The 19,309-nt window shown below is 33.5% G+C and overlaps 2 protein-coding genes across 2 annotated transcripts in view; both read right to left on the bottom strand.

The window, feature by feature from the left end:
• Nucleotides 1–332: 332 nt before the first annotated feature.
• LOC129944738 (uncharacterized) lies at nucleotides 333–2,340 on the bottom strand. The gene is made up of 3 exons (XM_056054399.1): nucleotides 1,908–2,340; nucleotides 821–1,833; nucleotides 333–734 (listed from the first exon to the last, which is right to left on the bottom strand). Exons 1-3 carry the CDS (start codon nucleotides 2,239–2,241, stop codon nucleotides 420–422), a joined length of 1,662 nt encoding a protein of 553 aa, XP_055910374.1. The 5' UTR covers nucleotides 2,242–2,340; the 3' UTR covers nucleotides 333–419.
• Nucleotides 2,341–6,085: 3,745 nt separating this feature from the next.
• The window catches only part of LOC129948542 (uncharacterized), a 35,158-nt gene continuing 21,934 nt past the window's right edge, over nucleotides 6,086–19,309 (bottom strand). The window contains exons 2-7 of the mRNA XM_056059586.1: nucleotides 15,498–15,871; nucleotides 14,433–15,433; nucleotides 14,045–14,357; nucleotides 7,553–7,915; nucleotides 6,499–7,499; nucleotides 6,086–6,435 (exon numbers count right to left, since the gene is read on the bottom strand). Of these exons, the coding sequence (XP_055915561.1) occupies nucleotides 6,115–6,435; nucleotides 6,499–7,499; nucleotides 7,553–7,915; nucleotides 14,045–14,357; nucleotides 14,433–15,433; nucleotides 15,498–15,840 (3,342 nt within the window). The 5' untranslated portion in view covers nucleotides 15,841–15,871 and the 3' untranslated portion in view covers nucleotides 6,086–6,114. The remainder of the gene's footprint in view (nucleotides 6,436–6,498; nucleotides 7,500–7,552; nucleotides 7,916–14,044; nucleotides 14,358–14,432; nucleotides 15,434–15,497; nucleotides 15,872–19,309) is intronic.

The raw sequence follows: 19,309 nt of genomic DNA, 5'->3' as shown, positions 1-19,309 counted from the left end.
AAATTTTGAAAATTAGCCTTATTTCATGGCACCTTATTCATGATAGGGCTGATTTAATTTCCAGTGATTACAAAACTTACTTTTATTTGTATGTCTACCAAGAGGTGTTTTTTTTAGAATTTTTTACGAGAGACTGAGTTGACCAATATGAACCACCTTTAAAGGAAAAGTTTGATTACCACATAGATAAACATTACGAACCCGTGATGAAGGCGCTAGTCTACAATTATTTTGAAGCAATTGACTTTGTGATTCCAACAAAATGAAGCGACTGCAAACTTGGAATTTACGAACGAATATACGGTTGATCAGTTAGAAACAAAAGCTTTTAAGTTATGACTTTATCGATACAATTTATTAAGGACTGGTGAATAATAATTTTGTAAATTTTAAACTCTTACAATTACATATAATAATAATTAACACAACATTCTAGACTCTTCATTAGCCAAGACCTTAAGAGCCCATCTATCTGTTTTGCCACAATTCGTTAAGGGCATTTCTGGAATCACTTTGAAATATTTTACAATTTGAAGCTGTTCCTTTGTGAGTTTTTCCTTGATTAACTCTCTCAGTTCCTCTTCAATGGAATTTGGAAAAAAATTCCTTTTTAATACTACAAACACAGTTCCAAGTTCTTCTTTGGAATTTTTTAAATTTGGATGTCCGACTAGGGCAGATGTCAAAACATTGGGATGACTATTTATAACATTTTCGACATCATTTGGTATGACCTTAAAGTACAATTGATAAAATTATTGATAGAAACAATTTTTGCTTCTAAACGCGTCCAAAATCGATATTCAAATTCAAAACTTACAATTATTCCAGAAGACCTCACCAAGTTTTCATAACGTGTGACAATATTCAACAAATTGCTCGAATCCATGTACGAGAAGTCTCCCGTATCGAACCATCCTCCTTTTAAAAATATCTCCTTGTTGGCTTTTTCATCTTTCAAATATCCCAAGAAAGGAAATATCGATTTCAAGCACAACCTTCCCATTTGATTCGGTCCTAAGGATTTTTCATCATCATCGACAATTTTCGCCATCAGTCCATTTTTTAGAGCTCCTCCCTGCAAGCCATCGCCATCGGGCTTTATGTTAACGAGTTCGTTTGAAACAACAACACCAGCCATTTCGGTCATTCTATAGCCATTGATGACCTTGCAGCTCGGAACAATCTTTGCCGAGTAGTCCAGCAAGGATTTCAAAACAGTTTCGCCACCTATCAACGCCGACCTCAAGGAACTCAGGCATGATGGGTCACTGGAAAACTCTGTAGCTTGCAAAACACTTAAGAAACCCTTCGGCACATCGATATAATGCGTAACTTTGTATTTAGCTATTATATCCTTCCCGTCTTTTGATCTCTGATCATAATCGGGCCTCGAGCTATATATCCATTGGGCACCAAAAAACGCCGGTTGCATCATTAACAAAACCTGGCAGATCCATCGACAATCACTGAAACAGAAGATTATGCTCTCTGAGTCGACTTGCCACGAGTTATATAAGCCCTGGATCAACATCGCATGTGAGAGCTGGATTATTCGTGGCATTCCAGTGGAACCTGCAGTAAACATATAAGCTGCTGGCACATTTTGCGGATCTCCCAAGTCAGGGGGTTGAAAACTTTTGATATTGACAGTAGAAGTTGGTTGAAAGAGCACCTCGTCAACTGATGCAGTTTCAAAGGAATCTATGCTGAGGATGTGCTTGAGATTTGCAAGCTTAAGAAACTTCAGAGCTGTAAACAGCTGTGGCATGTATTCAACTTCGTAAATAATTACCGTTGGATCAAGTATTCCCAAGTTATAAATTATGGCATCTAAAATAAGAAAGTTCATAAGACACCTGCTTTGCTTGAATTGACACTAAACGAAATGTCAAGCCTTTTCTTACCATGATCGAGGTTTGTTTCAAAAAAATTGACAGGTGCTCCGATTGTGTAACAAGCAAAAGTAATTGGTGTTATTCTTTCGTTGGATTTTGAATACAGAACAATTGTATCGCCTTTTTCTACACCCAGTCCCAATAGATTCTGGGCGACTGTTATCGTTTGATATCGAACATCCTCAACTGTCAGTCGAGTTCCGGTGTCATGATTTATTTCAAAGGTCCTTTTTGGGTCGCTTTCGCTTAGATTTTTCAAAATTGCCCTCCCGAGGCACGACACATTGACTTTGAACTCTGGTGCAAGCCATATTTTATCCGATTCAATGTATATCGTTTGCATGTGACCGATCTAAAACCTTCTTCTCACTTAACGTATGAAATTTGTATCTCTTCGATTTCAATTTCGATTATTTTGAAGAATCTTCGGCAGATCTTCAAAGTAGACTGAAGAGCAGTGTATTTTTTAAAATTGAATGAACCATCTTAAGTTGTATACGCGGCTTTGGATCTTTATTTTTGTTTTAATTGTTGTATTTTCGTACGTTCTACATACATATTAATTAAGAACAAATAAAATGTCTCCACTTTTAGGGTGATTCACATCTGTTCATTAGAGCGGTGTTTGCTTTATTCGAGATGTGATATTATGTTTCGCGTTTTGATAGATTACCTAATTTGATTTAAGATGATTGGTTTTAATTAGTGTTTGATTAATTTTTCCTCTTTTTTGGTTCTCTATTTTCCGAAGAAATATATACAAATTCAAAATTGTATGTTGATTATAGTTGCTTTTTCAAGGTATAACTAAAAATAAAAGGCTATACAAATTCATTGAAAGGTACCACGAAACTGTAGTCAACGCCGCTTTGAAATACACTTTCGTTTGACTTCACCTATATTTTTTTTATTATAATAACGGGTTATTCATTTTGCGGACTTAAAAGTGTACTGCTGAAATTCGACATCTGTCAAACTAAGTTGTTAAACCAATTTTGTTGTTCAGTTGAAAGTCTGACATTTGCGAAAATGGATCGTTTAACTATCGCACAACGCATACTAACTTTAGGACCTAAGATTCTGCCCCAGCCACGTATCGTGCTTTACTTGGGGTTTTCATTGAACGTTTCTGATGACAGGACTATCGGCCTGTCATCAGATAATCCAAACAAGACCAACAATCCAACATCCAGTCCATGATCCGGTCATCGCAGTTTGGATTTTGACGTTTGTGTTGTTTTTATTGTTGAACGTCGATTTTCCGCTGTCTTTTCGTTTAAATTGTCGTCGAGTGCAGTCATACCTTCATATTTTTTGCATTAAGTAAGTAAAATTAATTAAATAAAATGGAAATATATTAAAATTCTTATATTGTTGTTGTTCACTACTACTCAAAGGCATTTCCTTTATTTAATTTGTTTAAATATTATTTTGTAAAAAAAGGTAAATCAACAAAAAAAGTGAACAACAGATTAACCGTTATGTCAAATGTGACATTTGAGGTTACTCATGGCAAAACAAATATGCCCAGTCAAAAAAAAAACACTGCATTGAGGATGAGATTGCGGAAGAGAAGTTGGATTGGATTTTACTGTTGTGGAGCCACAAGTTTGGATTTTTCGAGCGGATCAAAATCCTGTCATCAAATTTGACGTTTGTGTTGCATGTTGTACATTCTTTTTAAAATTATAATTTCATTTGTTTAAATTGTCGTCGAGTGCCTAAATTCATTAACTCAAAGTTTCAAAACTGTCGACCGACATCCTACGAAAATGGATTGCGGAAGAGAAGCTAGATTAGATTTTACTCTTGTGGAGTCTCAGGGTTAACGGTTAAGTGGAGATATGGGGTACTACGCAAGGAAGTGTGTTATTACACTCAGCCGTTTTTAGAAAGACGCAAATAAGTGAGAAAGAGAAAGTAGGTGAAATAGAAATACTTTTAAAAGTCTCAACCCGCACACTTCTGGGTTCAGGTTTGTCTTTGATGGTTTTTGACGTTTTTCTTTCTTGCTTTTCTTTGTTTTATTATTGTTTCTAGTGTTTCCGCGTCAACGAAAAATATACCACCGGACAATTTCAAGTTGAGCAAAAATTTTATAACCGAATTAATTTAAATGAAGGAATGGTTGAGAGAGTCTAGCTTTGTTGGTTAAACTTTGAAATAAAGTGGCAGCCGTCACTAAAAATTTTATTTTTTTAATGTCGTTTTTAATTCTTCCTTATATAATTTTTTTTTCATTCATCCTTATATAATTTAAAAACGATGCTTTATCATTCGATTTTAGTTTTTTTCACCAAGAAAGTGAAGGATCCGATCTATTATCTCTCCAGATTTTAATACAATTCCCTTTTTTTCTTAAGCTTGGAAATTTTTAAAGCATCCTCACAAAGGTCTTTCACATCTAACAACATTTTTTCATCGGATGAGATGAGAACAACAAAAACCGAAAAACATCCGAGTGTAATAATGCGAGATTGACGTATAGCATACAGAAAGTCTGAGTGTAGTAACACACAATTTGGCAAATTTGAAGAGACTGGATTGGTTACAGATATGTTAAAGCTTGTGCATCATCGTTTCGCTCGTACCACTAAAAATATCGCTGCTGTGAGTGAAATTGTTGCCGAATACCCAAATGTGTCGATTCCTCGTCGTTCTCAGGAATAAGAACTGTCTTACGGCTCATTATGGCGTATTTTGCAATTTGATCTACACCTACATCCATATAAAGTCCAGCTCACACGCAACAACTTTAATCCTCAAGTAATTGAAGTGAGGCCATTATATCCACCAAAAGACACTGTTTGGTGCGCTCTTTGGTTCGTTGAAACGCGTTGGTGTGATAGGGCCTTATTTCTTCAAAAACGACAATAAAACGACTTTTACTGTCAATTCGGAGCTTTATAGTCACATGAAAACCGACTTTTTTTTGCCTGCTATTAAAGAATATGACTTGGAGAATATTTCATGACATTCGACCGAAGCTAGAGACTTAATATGTTAAATTAAATTAGTTCAAACATCTTTTCAGAACAAAATTAATTTTTCATAATTTATTTTCGATTCATTTTTCAAAAAATAAGTTGTTTGAAATGTGTCACGTGTCTTATTTGTAAATTACTCCAACTCATCCGTTGAAGAATTTTTCACCCTCTCTGATCAGGCTAGAAGCTATCATTCATCCAAAACTTAAATAAAGTGCCTCAAAAACTAGTTTATTTTTTGGACAAAATTAAAAAAAAATTGATAGATGAAACTTTTACATCACTCGAAAACAACCGTTGGAGATATCCTAAGCCAATAGCAATGTCGAATATGGGATCATTCTATAAGAGGTGATCCTTGACACTCTTACAGAGTACTGATGAAAGGTTGGGTTACAATTTTACGACAGGGGAGTTTTTAAAGCTTAAATTCCACACGGTTAATAATTCCCCAATTTACAGTGCTGTCGAGTTAGGAATTTAATGAGCTTATCATAAGGTGCCGTTGAAGTTCCACATCCGAAGGAAAAGTACGTGAATCTAGAAACAAGTATGAAAACCTGAGGGTACTGTCATCAGCGAAACAGTTCAATAGATTAGAAGTTGTAGGCAGGAGAACGTTTATGAAGATAATGAAGAGATTCGAAGAAAAAACGGAGCCCTGCGGAGCACCAGCATTTATTTTGTGAATTTAAAACTTGAAGCGATTTAAGGTAGATTCGTTTGAACCCAACATACGCATTTTCCATAAAAGAGCTTAGTGTCAAAATTTATCACATGTTTTTGAAATACCAAGTGAAATAATCTTACTTTTTCCAAAAAGATGATAAGGTTTGTTTCACTTTTCGATTGAATAAACTATCAAATCAAATCACAATCATAAGAAGCTTTCAATGTTTAAGATATTTACTAAGCTATGTGACTAACCAGAGAACTTAGAAAGAAAAGAATTAAGTGCGATCGCATTTAGAGGGGATCAAAAGTTGTTTTCCAAACACTCGGAAAGAAACCTATGGAAAAGGAAAGATGAAAGTGCTAACGCAATGGTTGTGCTAGCATCTAAAAAACCCAGTCTTCAGAGCAATACGGTGGATATTCTCTGTAAATTTTTGCAGTCAAGGTCAATTCACCATCGAAAATAGTTTAAGAACATTCAGTTTTTTAAATAAATAATATAATTATATTTCTTAAGGCATAAATTACAAGTAGTTAAGGTGCTAACGATAATTCTACAGGCTTATATAGCTTTTTGAAAATCTAGCAGCCATTTCCGACAATGCAGCTCGATTGATCTTACAATAGTTTAATAAAGGCATTTTATCGATGATTTCTAAGTATCGAATAAGGTTATCAAGTTGATTTGTAAAACGATGCTTCAATAAAGCTTTCAATTCAATTTGGATGTTATGGCGATTTGTTTTACTTCCGATTACCACAAAAATTACACCAATTTCTGACCTACTATTCAATGGATCTGGATATCCAACAAGAGCAGAAATTCGAACACTTGGATGGTCATTGATAATATTCTCAACATCAGTGGGATTAACCTTTAAAAGAAAGAAAAGATCAATAATAGTAACCGTTTTTTAGGACCTCCGCAAAAAACTTACAAATTGTCCATTAAACCGCAAAAGATATCTGAATCTCATGACAACGTTTAACAAGTGCTCAGAGTTCATATAAGAATACTCCTCAGTTCTAAACCATCCATCTTGACTAAAATGCTCTCTGTTGGCAGCGTCATTTTTGAAATAACCCAAAACGGGAACCGTGGACTTTAAGCACAGTCGACCTTTTTCATTTGGACCCAAAGAATTTCCTTGTTCGTCGATTATCTTTGCAGTGTATCCATTTGCAAGAATTCCACCATTTACCATTTTCCCACTGATTTCTTCATCGGAAGCTATTTTAACATCCAACTCTGTCATTCCATATGAAATAATGACCTTACAAGCTGGCATGATTCGTTCTATATATTTAACCAGGGAATCAGTGACAGCTTCTCCGCCAATTAGAATTGTCCTCAAATAGCTAAGTTTTGAAATGGTTTTCAGTTTGACTGCATTCCTTAGGGTGTTAAGTATCAGAATTGGAATAGTAAAGAAATGGGTAACCTGGTTTTGGTGAAGTAGTTCTAATTCATAGGCGTCATCGAAATCTTTTTCGCATTTCGATGTGTAGACACGTTTAACATTAAAAAAGACCTGTTGCAGCATCATTCCGACTTGGTCCATCCAACGGAGATCCGATAGAACACAGACTACACTATTCGAGTCCATGTGCCACCATTTGTTGTAAACTGACTGCAATATCATGGCATGTGATTGCATAACAATTTTAGGCAGTCCTGTGGAACCAGATGTAAAAGGCAAGACAGCTGGCAACTTGCAAGGATCTCCAATATTCGGTGGCTGAAAATTTTCAATATCGCCTAAGTTTTTAAATAGAACTTCATCGACTGATGATTTAGTAGATTTTGAGTCCAAACTTAAAATATGTTTAAGTTTGTGTAGTTCAAGACTCTCAATAGTTGAAAAGACCTCGTTTTTGAATTCTTCTTCGTAAAGTATTACAGTTGGATCTAATATTTCGAAGTAAAACTTTATATCATCTAAAACAAAATTTATCAAAATCTAATGATATTTTGAAACGTATTCTTCTCACCTCCTTTGAGATCCAAGTAAAAAAAATTAACAGGAGCTCCGATGGTGTACAATGCAAAAGTAATTGGTGTAATTTTAATGTTGGATTTCGAGAAAACAATTACAATATCTCCCTTTTTTACCCCAAGCCTTAATAAGTTCTGTGTAACTGTGATTGTCTGGGAGCGTATTTCGGCTGCTGTTAAAGTAGCTCTAGATTCATGTTCGATCTCCAAAATTCTATTCGGTTTTGTTTCCTTCAATTTCGCCAAAATTGCTTGCCCAAGGCTAAGATTAGGAACATCAATTTCACAGCTTTGAGAATACCACACTTTCTCATTCTCCACGAAGTGATTTCCCATGTTTCTTGTGGCTGGACAGAGTTCTAAATTTTATTTGGTTAAGCTGAAAATATACATGAAGTGGATATTTGTTTCAATAAAATAAAGACAAGAGTTGGGAGCTTGGGTCAGGACACAAGTAATAGCCACTTTCTTGAAACGTTTGGAAGATTAATCAGCGGTGGGACCTGTAGAGTGATAGCAAGTGCATAAAACTGGCATGCTAAAGATCTGGGCTCAAACCCTACATTTTTTTCAATCGTACTGCTTTTTGCGAAGAATTCACAAATCCTCCAAGAGTGATACTGGTTATAAAAAGTGATTTCTGAAATAAGCCTCTTTGATTTGGCATAAGAACTATAGGTCCCCTATATTTCTAAAATTACTAGCCTACATAAATGGTTGAGAGTTATAAGTTACTAAGTCCTGGTACTTCCCGAGCGTCACGAAATTTTATATTTATTATCACCAAAAACGTAAAATTTTATCCTTATTTTGAGTTAAAACAATCAAATATGGCAGATATTAGGGTTAGGGACAAAATCACGAAATTCCAAAATCCCAATAATACAAAATCCCGAAAACCCATAAACCCATAAACCAGAAATCCCAAAATCTAAAAATTCCAAACATTCAAAATTATATCAAATAAAGAATATCTGCAAATATTTTGACTCTAAAAAGATCATGGGTTTTGGGAAGGAGAAGAAAACACAGTAAAATTAGATCAGGACACAAGTAATAGCCTATTTCTTACAACTTTTTCAGAATCAATGAATTTTTCAACGCAACTCTCATCAGCAATTGTACCCGTGGAGTAAGAGTTGACAAATCCTTCAAAAGTAATTCTGGTTACGGAAAGTTCTTTCTTAAAAAAGTTTTTCTAATTTAAAATTACTATCGCAGTTATAAGTCCTTGTTCTCCGAAATCCCTAAAATTGAATATCCCAAAATCCATGTGTATAAAATAAAGAGTTTCTCCAAATATTTTGGCCCTAAAAGAATCTTGGGTTTTTCGGACTCTGGGTTTTCGGGACTTTAGATTTTCGGGATTTTGGGTTTAGGAGACTTTTCAGGATTCTGAATTTTCCGGATTATGAATTTTATTGATCAAGATTCTGCATTTTCCGGATTATGAATTTTATGGATCCCAAATTTTGGGCCTGTGTTCGTCTTCGCAGCTATTCTGTATAAAACGGTACAAAATTAATAAATAAAGAGTATGTCTACGCCAAAGTAAGCTATAACTAATTTTATTTAAATCCTACTTATTTTTAGTGATCTTCTTGTAACTTTAAAGGTACTTCTACTATTTATTGTTATTATGTGCACATCCGTGTAAACCGTTTCAGCCTTTATTAAAAAAAAAACATTATCACAGTTTGTTAAGACAGCTGTCGCCTAGCGGCAAGCTTTAAGCTAATATTTGTCTTGGTTCAAAGAAACACCCGCACGACGTTATATTTGATCCAGTAATGATTCAAATCATTTTCATTTACAACTTTAGACACATTGAAAAACACCCCCACCTTCACGTATAATTCTTATTTGAACTGATAATGTTTTTGAAAAATGTTTTCTAAATTTATTAAAGAAATAAATATCCGTTTTGTTGTTTTGATTTAAGACATTTAAACTACTTCGATTTCTTTAAGTGACTGAACTGAACACTTGAGAGACTTGAGAAGTTCTTTTTTAACATTAGTTAAATTGGCAGGCTTCAAGTAAGCTTTAACAATCAACCTATTCACTTGTACAAATAACTTCTTTATTGATTTACCGTATTAGAGATATTAAAACAATATATATATAATATTTATTTTTGAAAGTATACCTTGAAAGTTAAAGCTATAAATATTTGAATAAGACAAACGTCAGGGCTTATGGCAAGGCATTATGTTTAAGCTTGTTATTTTGATGTCTGATGTTTGGTCTTTAGGTTTTCCTGGCGCGTGAGGCTTAGAAGCTCAAAAAACAGCCTTGGATTATATGCAGTCCACTTAACAGAAGAACATTTAAAAACAAAAATTATATATTTGCATATAATGTATTTAGTTTAGGATCGATATCCCACTTTTTTTTCTTAAAATCCCGCTTTTTATAATCTGGTATTTTCTTAATCCCAATTTCTATTATGCCGCTTCTTAAAATGGGATAAATAAGATCAATTGATTAAAGATCAAATATATGAAGAACTTTGATTTGGTTTTAAAACATTTCTACATACATAAAAACAGTGTAGACGGTGTTTTTTTTAAACGTGTGTTTTTTTGTTAAAATGTTATAGTCAAGATTATTTAGATAAGGGTTTTCCATTAGGTTTTAAATCTGATTTGGGGTAAGTGGCTGCCGCGGATGCTGCAGACACGGATGCTGATTTCAAAGTGTCAACTGTCAATCTTACAAAAACTACCCAGTGGTTTTAGATCGTTCGATCTTGGAGGTCACAACACAAAAATTGGAAAAACGGTCCCTATTAATTCATTATTGACAACCACAAAGATATTTGTTTCTGTAAAAATCGAACACACCTTCGACAAGCAACACTCTTTCTATCGATCATTCAATTTTACAACTGTCATAAATGTATCGCTTAGTGCAATATTTTTTAGAATCTAAGGGAATGCAGTTAAAAATGTGATATCACTTTAAAGCGATGGCGGACTCTAACACTTTTAAAACATTATTTGAAAGAAATAATTAAAATATTTCACAACAAAATCCTGAATATGTCAATTTTTCGACGTTAAAAGTTGCGTCTATCATTGCGTTCAAAAAAATACACTGTGCACTCAAATATCACTTAACAAAATCAAAGTTTAGTTTGTTTGATTTTCGGATAAATTGCTTATTCAAAAAATAATCATAACCTACGATCACATTCTAAATTATCGGTTTAATATTTAAATTATTGTTTTGGAAAATATCTGGCATTTCATATAACTGCTTCAAATTATAAACAAAACTATTTGAGATATTTATTAAATACCAAATAAAAGGACTGTTTTTTAAAACTTTTTTTTTTCAAATTAATTAAGAATGTTAAACTAGCGCATCGCGTAGATGATTTTTATTCAATGGTCTTACAAATATTGAATTAAACATTTAAATCAGGTTAGAAATAGACTTACTGTTAACCAATTTCCAAAAAAGGGAAATAAAAACAACAAATTAAACTACACTCCAACTCAATGCACGCAACATCCGAAAAATATTAAACTAATAAAGCTGTGTTTGCACTATAACAATATAATATACTCCACGCCAATCACTTATGTATATGATGTATTATTTATTAATTTCATTCATTTTTGTTTTGTATTTTTTCGTAAATACAAAACACACAAATGTTTTGATGTTTTTTTTAACACAAGCCATTTTTGCACAAAATTAGATTTTAAAACATTAATAGCTGTCTTATTGTTTGTAATGGAGGAAAACGTCATTTTAAATAAAAGACGAAACAACTGCTTCATTCTCTATTTGGGAGATGGAACTCTCTGATCTTATACAACAATATTATAATCGATGATTTTTGTTTTAAGATCGACTGCGAGGAATCAATTAAAAATAAATAATGTTTGTAGACTTTTCACACCAAACACAAAACCGAAAATTTTCAAAGACCTGAAATTCGTTCATACTGACTGTTTACATGCTTGACATTTCAATTTTGCAACATTAACTGTTATCGACATGTACATAAGTAAAATTTTAGTCCTTCAGTTCTTATTTGTGAAAATAAAATGCATTCTGATCAATGGAAATTGATTGAATTGTGGAGCCACCAGAACCAAGAAATGTATCTATTGATGGTCCATTAATGTACCCGATAGTTTCTTATTAAAGCCTAGTACATACTTGTGAACCATCTCGTGAACCCATACAAATTTCAGTTTTTGGTTCACCCGTGAACTTGCTCGTGAAGCTGAGTGGAGAACAAAGTGGAGAGTTTTCGTTCACGGGCAATTCACGTGCAAAATGTACGGGAACTGTTGGTGAAGCTTTGACATTTGGTTTGTTCATGTTCACAACGTGTACTCACAAGTGTGTACCAGTGAGCAATGTCAAAAGTTCACTTTCTCCACTGGCGATCGTTCACTTCACGAGGAAGTATGTACTAGGCTTAAAGCCTAGCCTTGTGAACCATCTGGTGAACCCATACAAATTTCAGTTTTTGGTTCACCCGTGAACTTGCTCGTGAAGCTGAGTGGAGAACAAAGTGGAGAGTTTTCGTTCACGGGCAATTCACGTGCAAAATGTACTGGAACTGTTGGTGAAGTTTTGACATTTGGTTTCCGCAATGTTCACAACGTGTACTCACAAGTGTTTACCAGTGAGCAATGTCAAAAGTTCACTTTCTCCACTGGCGAACTTTCACTTCACGAGGAAGTATGTACTAGGCTTAATGTGGCAACGTAGTTCTGGTTACTTTTCGGCACAGAGTGCCAGGAGGTACGCTTCGACCTTGTAACTTCACAAAAACGATAATTTTAATTATAAGAAATCTTAATTAATAATAGGTCCGTTTGCAAATGGATAAATCAAGACAACATGAACTTCAAGCAACATCATGCTCGTCTATTGTTTTTTTATTGTACTTTCTCGTGAGCACTCTCTTCTACGAAAAACTACGAAATTTTTGAGTACGCGAACAGAATTTAGTTAAATTTTCTAATTTTTCGTAAAATTAGGAAGGTGCGCGAACGGACCTAATGTAACAGAGTAAGTTTAATTAATTGTACTATTTTATTTAAATTTATACTGCAGTTGTTTTAAACAATATTTGAAAATATCAAAGTCATAAAAAAATAATAATTGTCTTGACAGCAGCCATCAGCGGTTTTTTAACATTTAATTGAGCGTTGGATGTTTCGAAAGGTTTGTTTGTTTAGTTCATCTTTGAATTGCTACTAGTTAACGCAGCTTCTCCAAAGTTTCCTTTTTTTCTCTTCCATATTAAGTAAATAAAAAACGCAATAATTCTTATCTTGTAAGGAAATTATATAAATAATATTATTTTCCACGACCAAATTGATTTCAAAATGAAATATTTGTTTTGACAGCAGTCATCAGCTGTTTTGCTTACATTATTTTGAGCGCTGAATGTTTCAAAAGGTTTGTTTGTTTAGTTCAATTTTGAATTGCTACTAGTTTTCGAGAGGTTTTATATAAAACTTGTGGTTTACCAAAAATGTATAAGAAAACTTGAGTTTGCGATGTAGGTTTTCGGCTAAAACCTATAATTTCGCGAAAAACTTAAGTTTTAGGTGTACATAGGTGAAAAGCCTATAACTTTAAAATGAAAACAATAAAGATGACTTTTTTTTAATTATTCAAGACTTCGTAACGTAAGACTACGCCGCCCGCCCGTACAAAACGTTTCCTTTAATAAATTAAATTGGGGATAGAGCTTTGTGACTTATTGCCAAGTGCCATCTTGTTGAAACGTTAGGTACTGTACATCACGGTAGTTAAATTTATGTACACAAAAAAGGTCGGTAATCATGGCTGTGCCGCTATCACTATTGACTGTTACGTTCGGGCCGTAATTGTTTCTTTGACATGTACGAACCAAAAACCAGATCAAACAATAAATATTTGTGTATGTAATGGTGTCTTAACATACAACCTGAGATTAATCATCACTCCAAATGTCTTCATCGCTAAAAAAAATCGCTGATAACGTTTTTCGAACAGAACCATGATTTTCAAAATATGGAAGAGTTGTTGCACAATTTGGAAGAGTTGTTCAGGTGCAATCAAATGATGTTGAAATGCCAAACACAATTTAAAATAAATCACTTGACAGTTGAATATTGCCACCCTTAAAAAAAAACAAAACTTAAGCATAATAAAAAGACTAATTAAATATTCTTTTTAAGAATAAAAAAACAACATTGAAATAATGGTTTTGACATTCTTGGCAGTGGTAATAGTATTATTTTATCGCTGTCTAATTTTAATTGTTTTATTTTTCGTTTACTGCACTTTAAAGAAAATGTTGATTACATTTGATAGATAAATCATATAAAATCATTTAGAATTACTTCCTCAAATAAAGTTTATTTTTGTTTATTTTTATTCTTTTATTGTTCACTCAATTCAATTATTATTACCATTATTCAAAATTACTGATTATATTTATTATCTGCTAACTAATTAATTCTAAATTCTTGTATAATTCACCGATTCGGTGGCAGCCATTTCTTTTAGTGCTGTTCGATTTACTTTCGAATAATTGCACATGGGAACTTTATCGACAAGTTTCAAGAATCGAACAAACCTAGCTTGCTCGGTTGTGAGATTTTTTCGCAGTAAACCTAAAACTTCATCTTCAATATCATCACTTTTAGCCTCATTTCTCAAGACGAACATAGTTCCTATTTCGGAATCTTCATTCTCAGGATCTGGATATCCAACAAGGGCGGATATTAAAACATTCGGATGACTGTTAACAATATTTTCGATGTCAGTAGGAACAACCTGCAAAAACAAAATAGGAGCAAACGTTAAACGAATCAAGTGAAGATTAAGTTGTTTTTCTTTTTTTAAACTTACAAACTGACCCTTGTACCGTAAGAGATATTTATATCTTATAACAACGTTGAGTAAATTATCAGAATCCATATAACCGTATTCTTCTGTTGTAAACCATCCGTCTTCACTCAAATGCTCCTTATTTGCAGCGTCATTTTTAAAGTATCCCATAATTGGAACCTTAGACTTCAAACACAAGCGACCTTTCTCATTTGGGCCCAAATGCTTCCCATTTTCATCTATAACTTTCAAAATATATTCGTTTGCCAAAATTCCGCCATTTACGATTCTTCCAGTGACATTTAAGTCTTCATCGGACGCTATAATTCCGTGCATTTCTGTCATTCCATAACATGTGATAATTTTACATTGTGGCATAATTTGTGCAGCATATTCGATCAATGAATCTGTCACAACTTCACCGCCCAATAAAACTATTTTCAGATGACTAAGCTTCGAAGTATTATTCGATTTGTGAGCGTTTTGCAGTGTATGAAGGAGGAGTATTGAAACCGTACTAAAATGCGTAACCTTGTTTTGGAAAAGTAGCTCATATTCGTAGGTATCGTCGAAATCTTTTTCACATTTCGACGTGTAAATGCGCTTAACGTCAAAAAATACCGGCTGCATCATCATCTCAACTTGACACATCCAACGAAGATCCGAAAGCACACAAACAACACTTTGTGGATCCATATGCCACCATCTATTGTAAACACCCAACAACACCATGGAATGAGAATGCATGGCTATTTTTGGTCTTCCTGTTGAACCAGAAGTAAAAGGCAGGAGTGCAATGAGTTCATTTGGATCTCCAATGTCAGGAGGTTGAAAGTTCTCAATATCATCTAATGGCTTAAATAGAACATCTTCTACTGATTCAGTTTTCGAATCCAAACTTAGAACATGTTTTAAATTCGAAAGTTTTAAGTTTTCAAGGGCTTGGAAAACATCGTTTTTGAATTCTTCCTCATAGATTATGGCTTTTGGATTCAACTTTTCAAAGTAAAACTTGATATCGTCTAAAAGAATTAGAGTATTTTATTTCGTGAACTGTTTTTATAATTTTAGAAAATTGTATCTTACCTCCTTTCAAATCTAAGTAAAAGAAATTTATCGGTGCTCCAATAGTGTATAGGGCAAAAGTTATGGGGGTTATTTTAAGATTTGTCTTCGAAAACACAATGACAATATCGCCCTTCTTCACACCGAGTCGCATCAAATTCTGTGCAACGGCAATTGTCTGTTGGCGGACTTGTCCAGCTGTCAGCGAAGCTCCAGATTCGTGTTCAACTTCCAATACTTTTTGGGGATCGGTGTGCTTTAATTTTTCCAGAATGGCTTGTCCAATACCAATGTTGGTGCGATAGTCGAGTTTAATGGATGGACGACGCCATATTTTTTCCGACTCAATATACTCGTTTGACATTTTAATTGATTTTTAAGAAATGTGGCCTGCACTTGAGAAATTAAAATAATTGCTTTAAAATTTACAAATTATGTTTACTTAAAATATTTTAAAAGTTAGAAAACGCAGCACTTTAACAAATCAAAAGTACCTTTTCAATGGTTCGGCTCAAATGATCTATTGTGACGCTCTTTAAATACTATTGGGCTTATTTTTTTTAGTTTAATAATATCTTTGGCTTATTAATTGCTTCGAAGATAACATATTTATCAAGATTAATTATATTCAAATAATTTTTCCACAATTGTTATCATAAAACTATATTGGGTTAAAAATTTTGGAAATTGATGTTTGATACTGATTTGAAGTGGTTTCACAGCATTCTAAATTTAACTACATAATTTGAAATTTAAATAAAGTTGATAGGTAATACCTGCATATCATTTGGGCACCAATTTGGAGTGCTTAAAAGAGTTATCTTAAATTTAGTACATATCTTGACGTAGAATCTAACGTTTATCGAGAAACAGTTTATCGAATTGGGACAATTTTGGGGGTAGGTACATTTTATTCGTCATTTTATGTTGTACCCGTCATGTTGGCACGATTTGGTGGCAACATAAACTACTTTTATTAACTCTTCAATTGTCAACAATTGTTTCTTAATTTTAGGATTTTTTTTTAAATTTTATTTGGTTATCTAGGTTATACAATTATAGTTTTTAAGGGTCTGGAATGAAAATGGTACAATAAAAAAGGTTAAAATGGTGGAGACTTCCGGCATATTTGTTTATCCGAAAGCCGCTAGCCACCAGGGAGGTAAAACGTTATGACATAACAACTCGATCATACTGGGTTCCCAGCAGGGTTGTTATCACGTCATTTTCCCAAACTTTAGCCAAATTTTTGCGTCTGGCAAGCAGAAGGCTGCAGCTAAAATGTCTTGAACATACATTTTTGTAATAAGGTGAAGTTTTCTGATATTAATAAGAAAAAAGTTATCAGGTTTTTAAGTTAAAAAAATGCATTTCAAAGAGCTTAAAATGCGTCTGTCAAGCAGAAGTCTGAAGGTAAAACGTCTTGTTAACAGTAAATTGGTTATCATTTGAACCCTAAAATAGAAATAATGACCATTTCCGAACGCATACCTCCGACAAAGGCTGAAAAAAAACCTTCCCGACCCTTTTGATGGATATAATGGTTCGTACATATAGCTACACATTCACATGAAGGAATTTTACTCGTAGTTATCACTGTACTTCCTGTTGGCTCTTAAACTTTCCGTTGGCTCTTAAACTAATGAATTTCAAATTTACGAACAGTTTCAAGAACGTATTATTATGAATAGGAATTATATGTTAAAATTTCCATTCTCTATTCATTCATAAATCCAATTTAAATAAGTTAATTCAAGAACGATTTAAGTGGGGTCTCCGCTGCTGATAAAAAGATCTTCCCACGTAGTTTTAAGTTTTATTTTTTTTTATGATAAAGATATCAAATTTTTAGCTTAATTTAGGTCTTTTGATAATATTTAGTTCTGTCTTATCAATTGGATTTCAAAAATAAATGAAATACGATTTACGTCACACCATACGTTGCTATAATAACATTCTTTTTGTGTAAATGAATTGATAGATAGGGGGTTTCAAAATATTTCGGGTGTTTTTTTAAAAGCTTAAGAAATTTAAATAATAATAAAGGATTTTCCAATAGGGAAAAGTTCATTTTGACAGCTTGTGGCGGCCATATTGGTTGTTTTGCTTTCTGTCAAAACATCTTTTTTTTTAATTTGTCACTAAGCAGGACACTTCATTTGCAGTCAACTAAATTATTTGAACGTACATTTGGACGAAGCCTTTATTTTCCCTCATTCTTACCTTTAGTTAATCGTGCAAAACCTATGAAAAACATTATTGTCTACAAAACACTACTGAGGCAAGATAGAAGTCCATCGCGACTTCTATTTTGTATTTTTTATTTTTATTAGGAATCCTTTTACATAAAACATTGAATGGAATTATGAAGAAAATAAATAAATTTAAGAGTTATGAAGTTCAGCTTTCAGTTGAATGAAAAAACATGATCAGCTGTCATTTTAACATAAGTAGAAGAGATTTTTTTTTACTAATTTTCCAGTCAACTTTCCAATGAAGTTGCCATTATTGGAAAGAACTCAATTGGAGTTTTTCGACAGCTACTAGAAACTTGCCTTACTTTCAAGTACCTTATGTCGTCTAAACCTGTCGACTATAAAAGTCTAAAGACTTTATGGCAAGTTGCAGCGACGAGCAACACGTGCAAATGATAAAACTTTATTATCAAAATGGGTGTGCTCTAGTATCAAACGATTCTAGCGTTGTGCCTTTTTGTTAGGCTACAAAAATCCAAATTCGAATCACACGGTTCAGTCAACAATCAACCAACACCCGTACTTCAAGGAAACCCAAGATCAGTCGAAAGCATCGCCGCTGTTCGTAAAAGTATATAAAGCAGGGTCCCGGGCAGTCAAGTCCGCGTCACAAAAACTTGTCCGGCAGTAGAGCACAACATGAGACTAAACGCCCATACACAGCGTCGTCTTGTGGTGTGGTTAGATTAGATTTTTATTTTTCAATAATAAAGTTTACAAAATTTACAATTAAAATTTTAATAAATAAAAAGTTATGGGTGTGGCATTGCCGTCTGCCCGATTAAACATTTTGTAAGTATGTATTATAAAACAATAAATTTAAAGTAATTTAAATGAAAATTAAAACTTCTAATTCAGAATTTTGTAATTAGACAAAAAAGATAAAAAACAAGATAAATTTACATTTTGGATCTTTTACAAGAAGAAATTAAACACAAATTTAAAATCGTGATGAAAAGTACCTGTCGCAAGAACATGACGTAACTACTAAGTAAATTCAGTATTTATATAGTGTCTATATTTGAGTGCATCTTTTAGATAACTGTTTAGGGCTACCCAATTAGAACCATTCAATAGTTTAGTTTGTTCCATCGTCAAAGCCAACTCACCGAAGTAATTGCAACTTAATTCTCTGTAGATGGGGCATATTGCTAAAAGGTGAAAAGTGTCTTATTTTGCTCTCATATTGCATATTGTGCATAGATTTGTTTCTTTATTTATGTATGTTGAACCATTTAAATTAAGCATATCACACCTAGCTCTGCAAATTAAAGATATTGATTGGATGTTATTCGCATCATTAAAATAGTTGTTGCAGTTTAGGCTAAAGCTGAGCTGGGTAGATCGGTCTGTTGATAGAGTTAGTAGCTTGTTGAATGCATTCGTTGTGCTGATGAGTGTCGTGAAACTCAAGTTACTGGTAAAAGTTTTGCTTCAATTCAGCCCGGTCTTCGTATTGCAAGTTTAAGTTAAATCCACATTTATCAGACAGCGTTTTCCATTCATTTAAAAAATATCGTAGCAGTTTTTCAACTTCTTCATATGAACGGTAACCCCAAGTGTAGCAACTATAGCACA

Source organism: Eupeodes corollae, chromosome 2 (genome assembly GCF_945859685.1).
Source record: "Eupeodes corollae chromosome 2, idEupCoro1.1, whole genome shotgun sequence".
NCBI lineage: Eukaryota > Metazoa > Arthropoda > Insecta > Diptera > Syrphidae > Eupeodes > Eupeodes corollae.
Note: the sequence above shows the minus strand (reverse complement) of the source record. Positions and strands in the feature narration are given on the sequence as shown.

Excerpts from the sequence above, each read along its gene's own strand:
- LOC129944738 (XM_056054399.1), bottom strand. The coding sequence starts at position 2,241 with ATGCAAACGATATACATTGAATCGGATAAAATATGGCTTGCACCAGAG. Across the intron at positions 1,834-1,907 it reads TGAAACAAACCTCGATCATG|ATGCCATAATTTATAACTTG; the intron begins GTAAGAAAAGGC and ends TTCTTATTTTAG. Across the intron at positions 735-820 it reads TGAGGTCTTCTGGAATAATT|GTCATACCAAATGATGTCGA; the intron begins GTAAGTTTTGAA and ends TTGTACTTTAAG.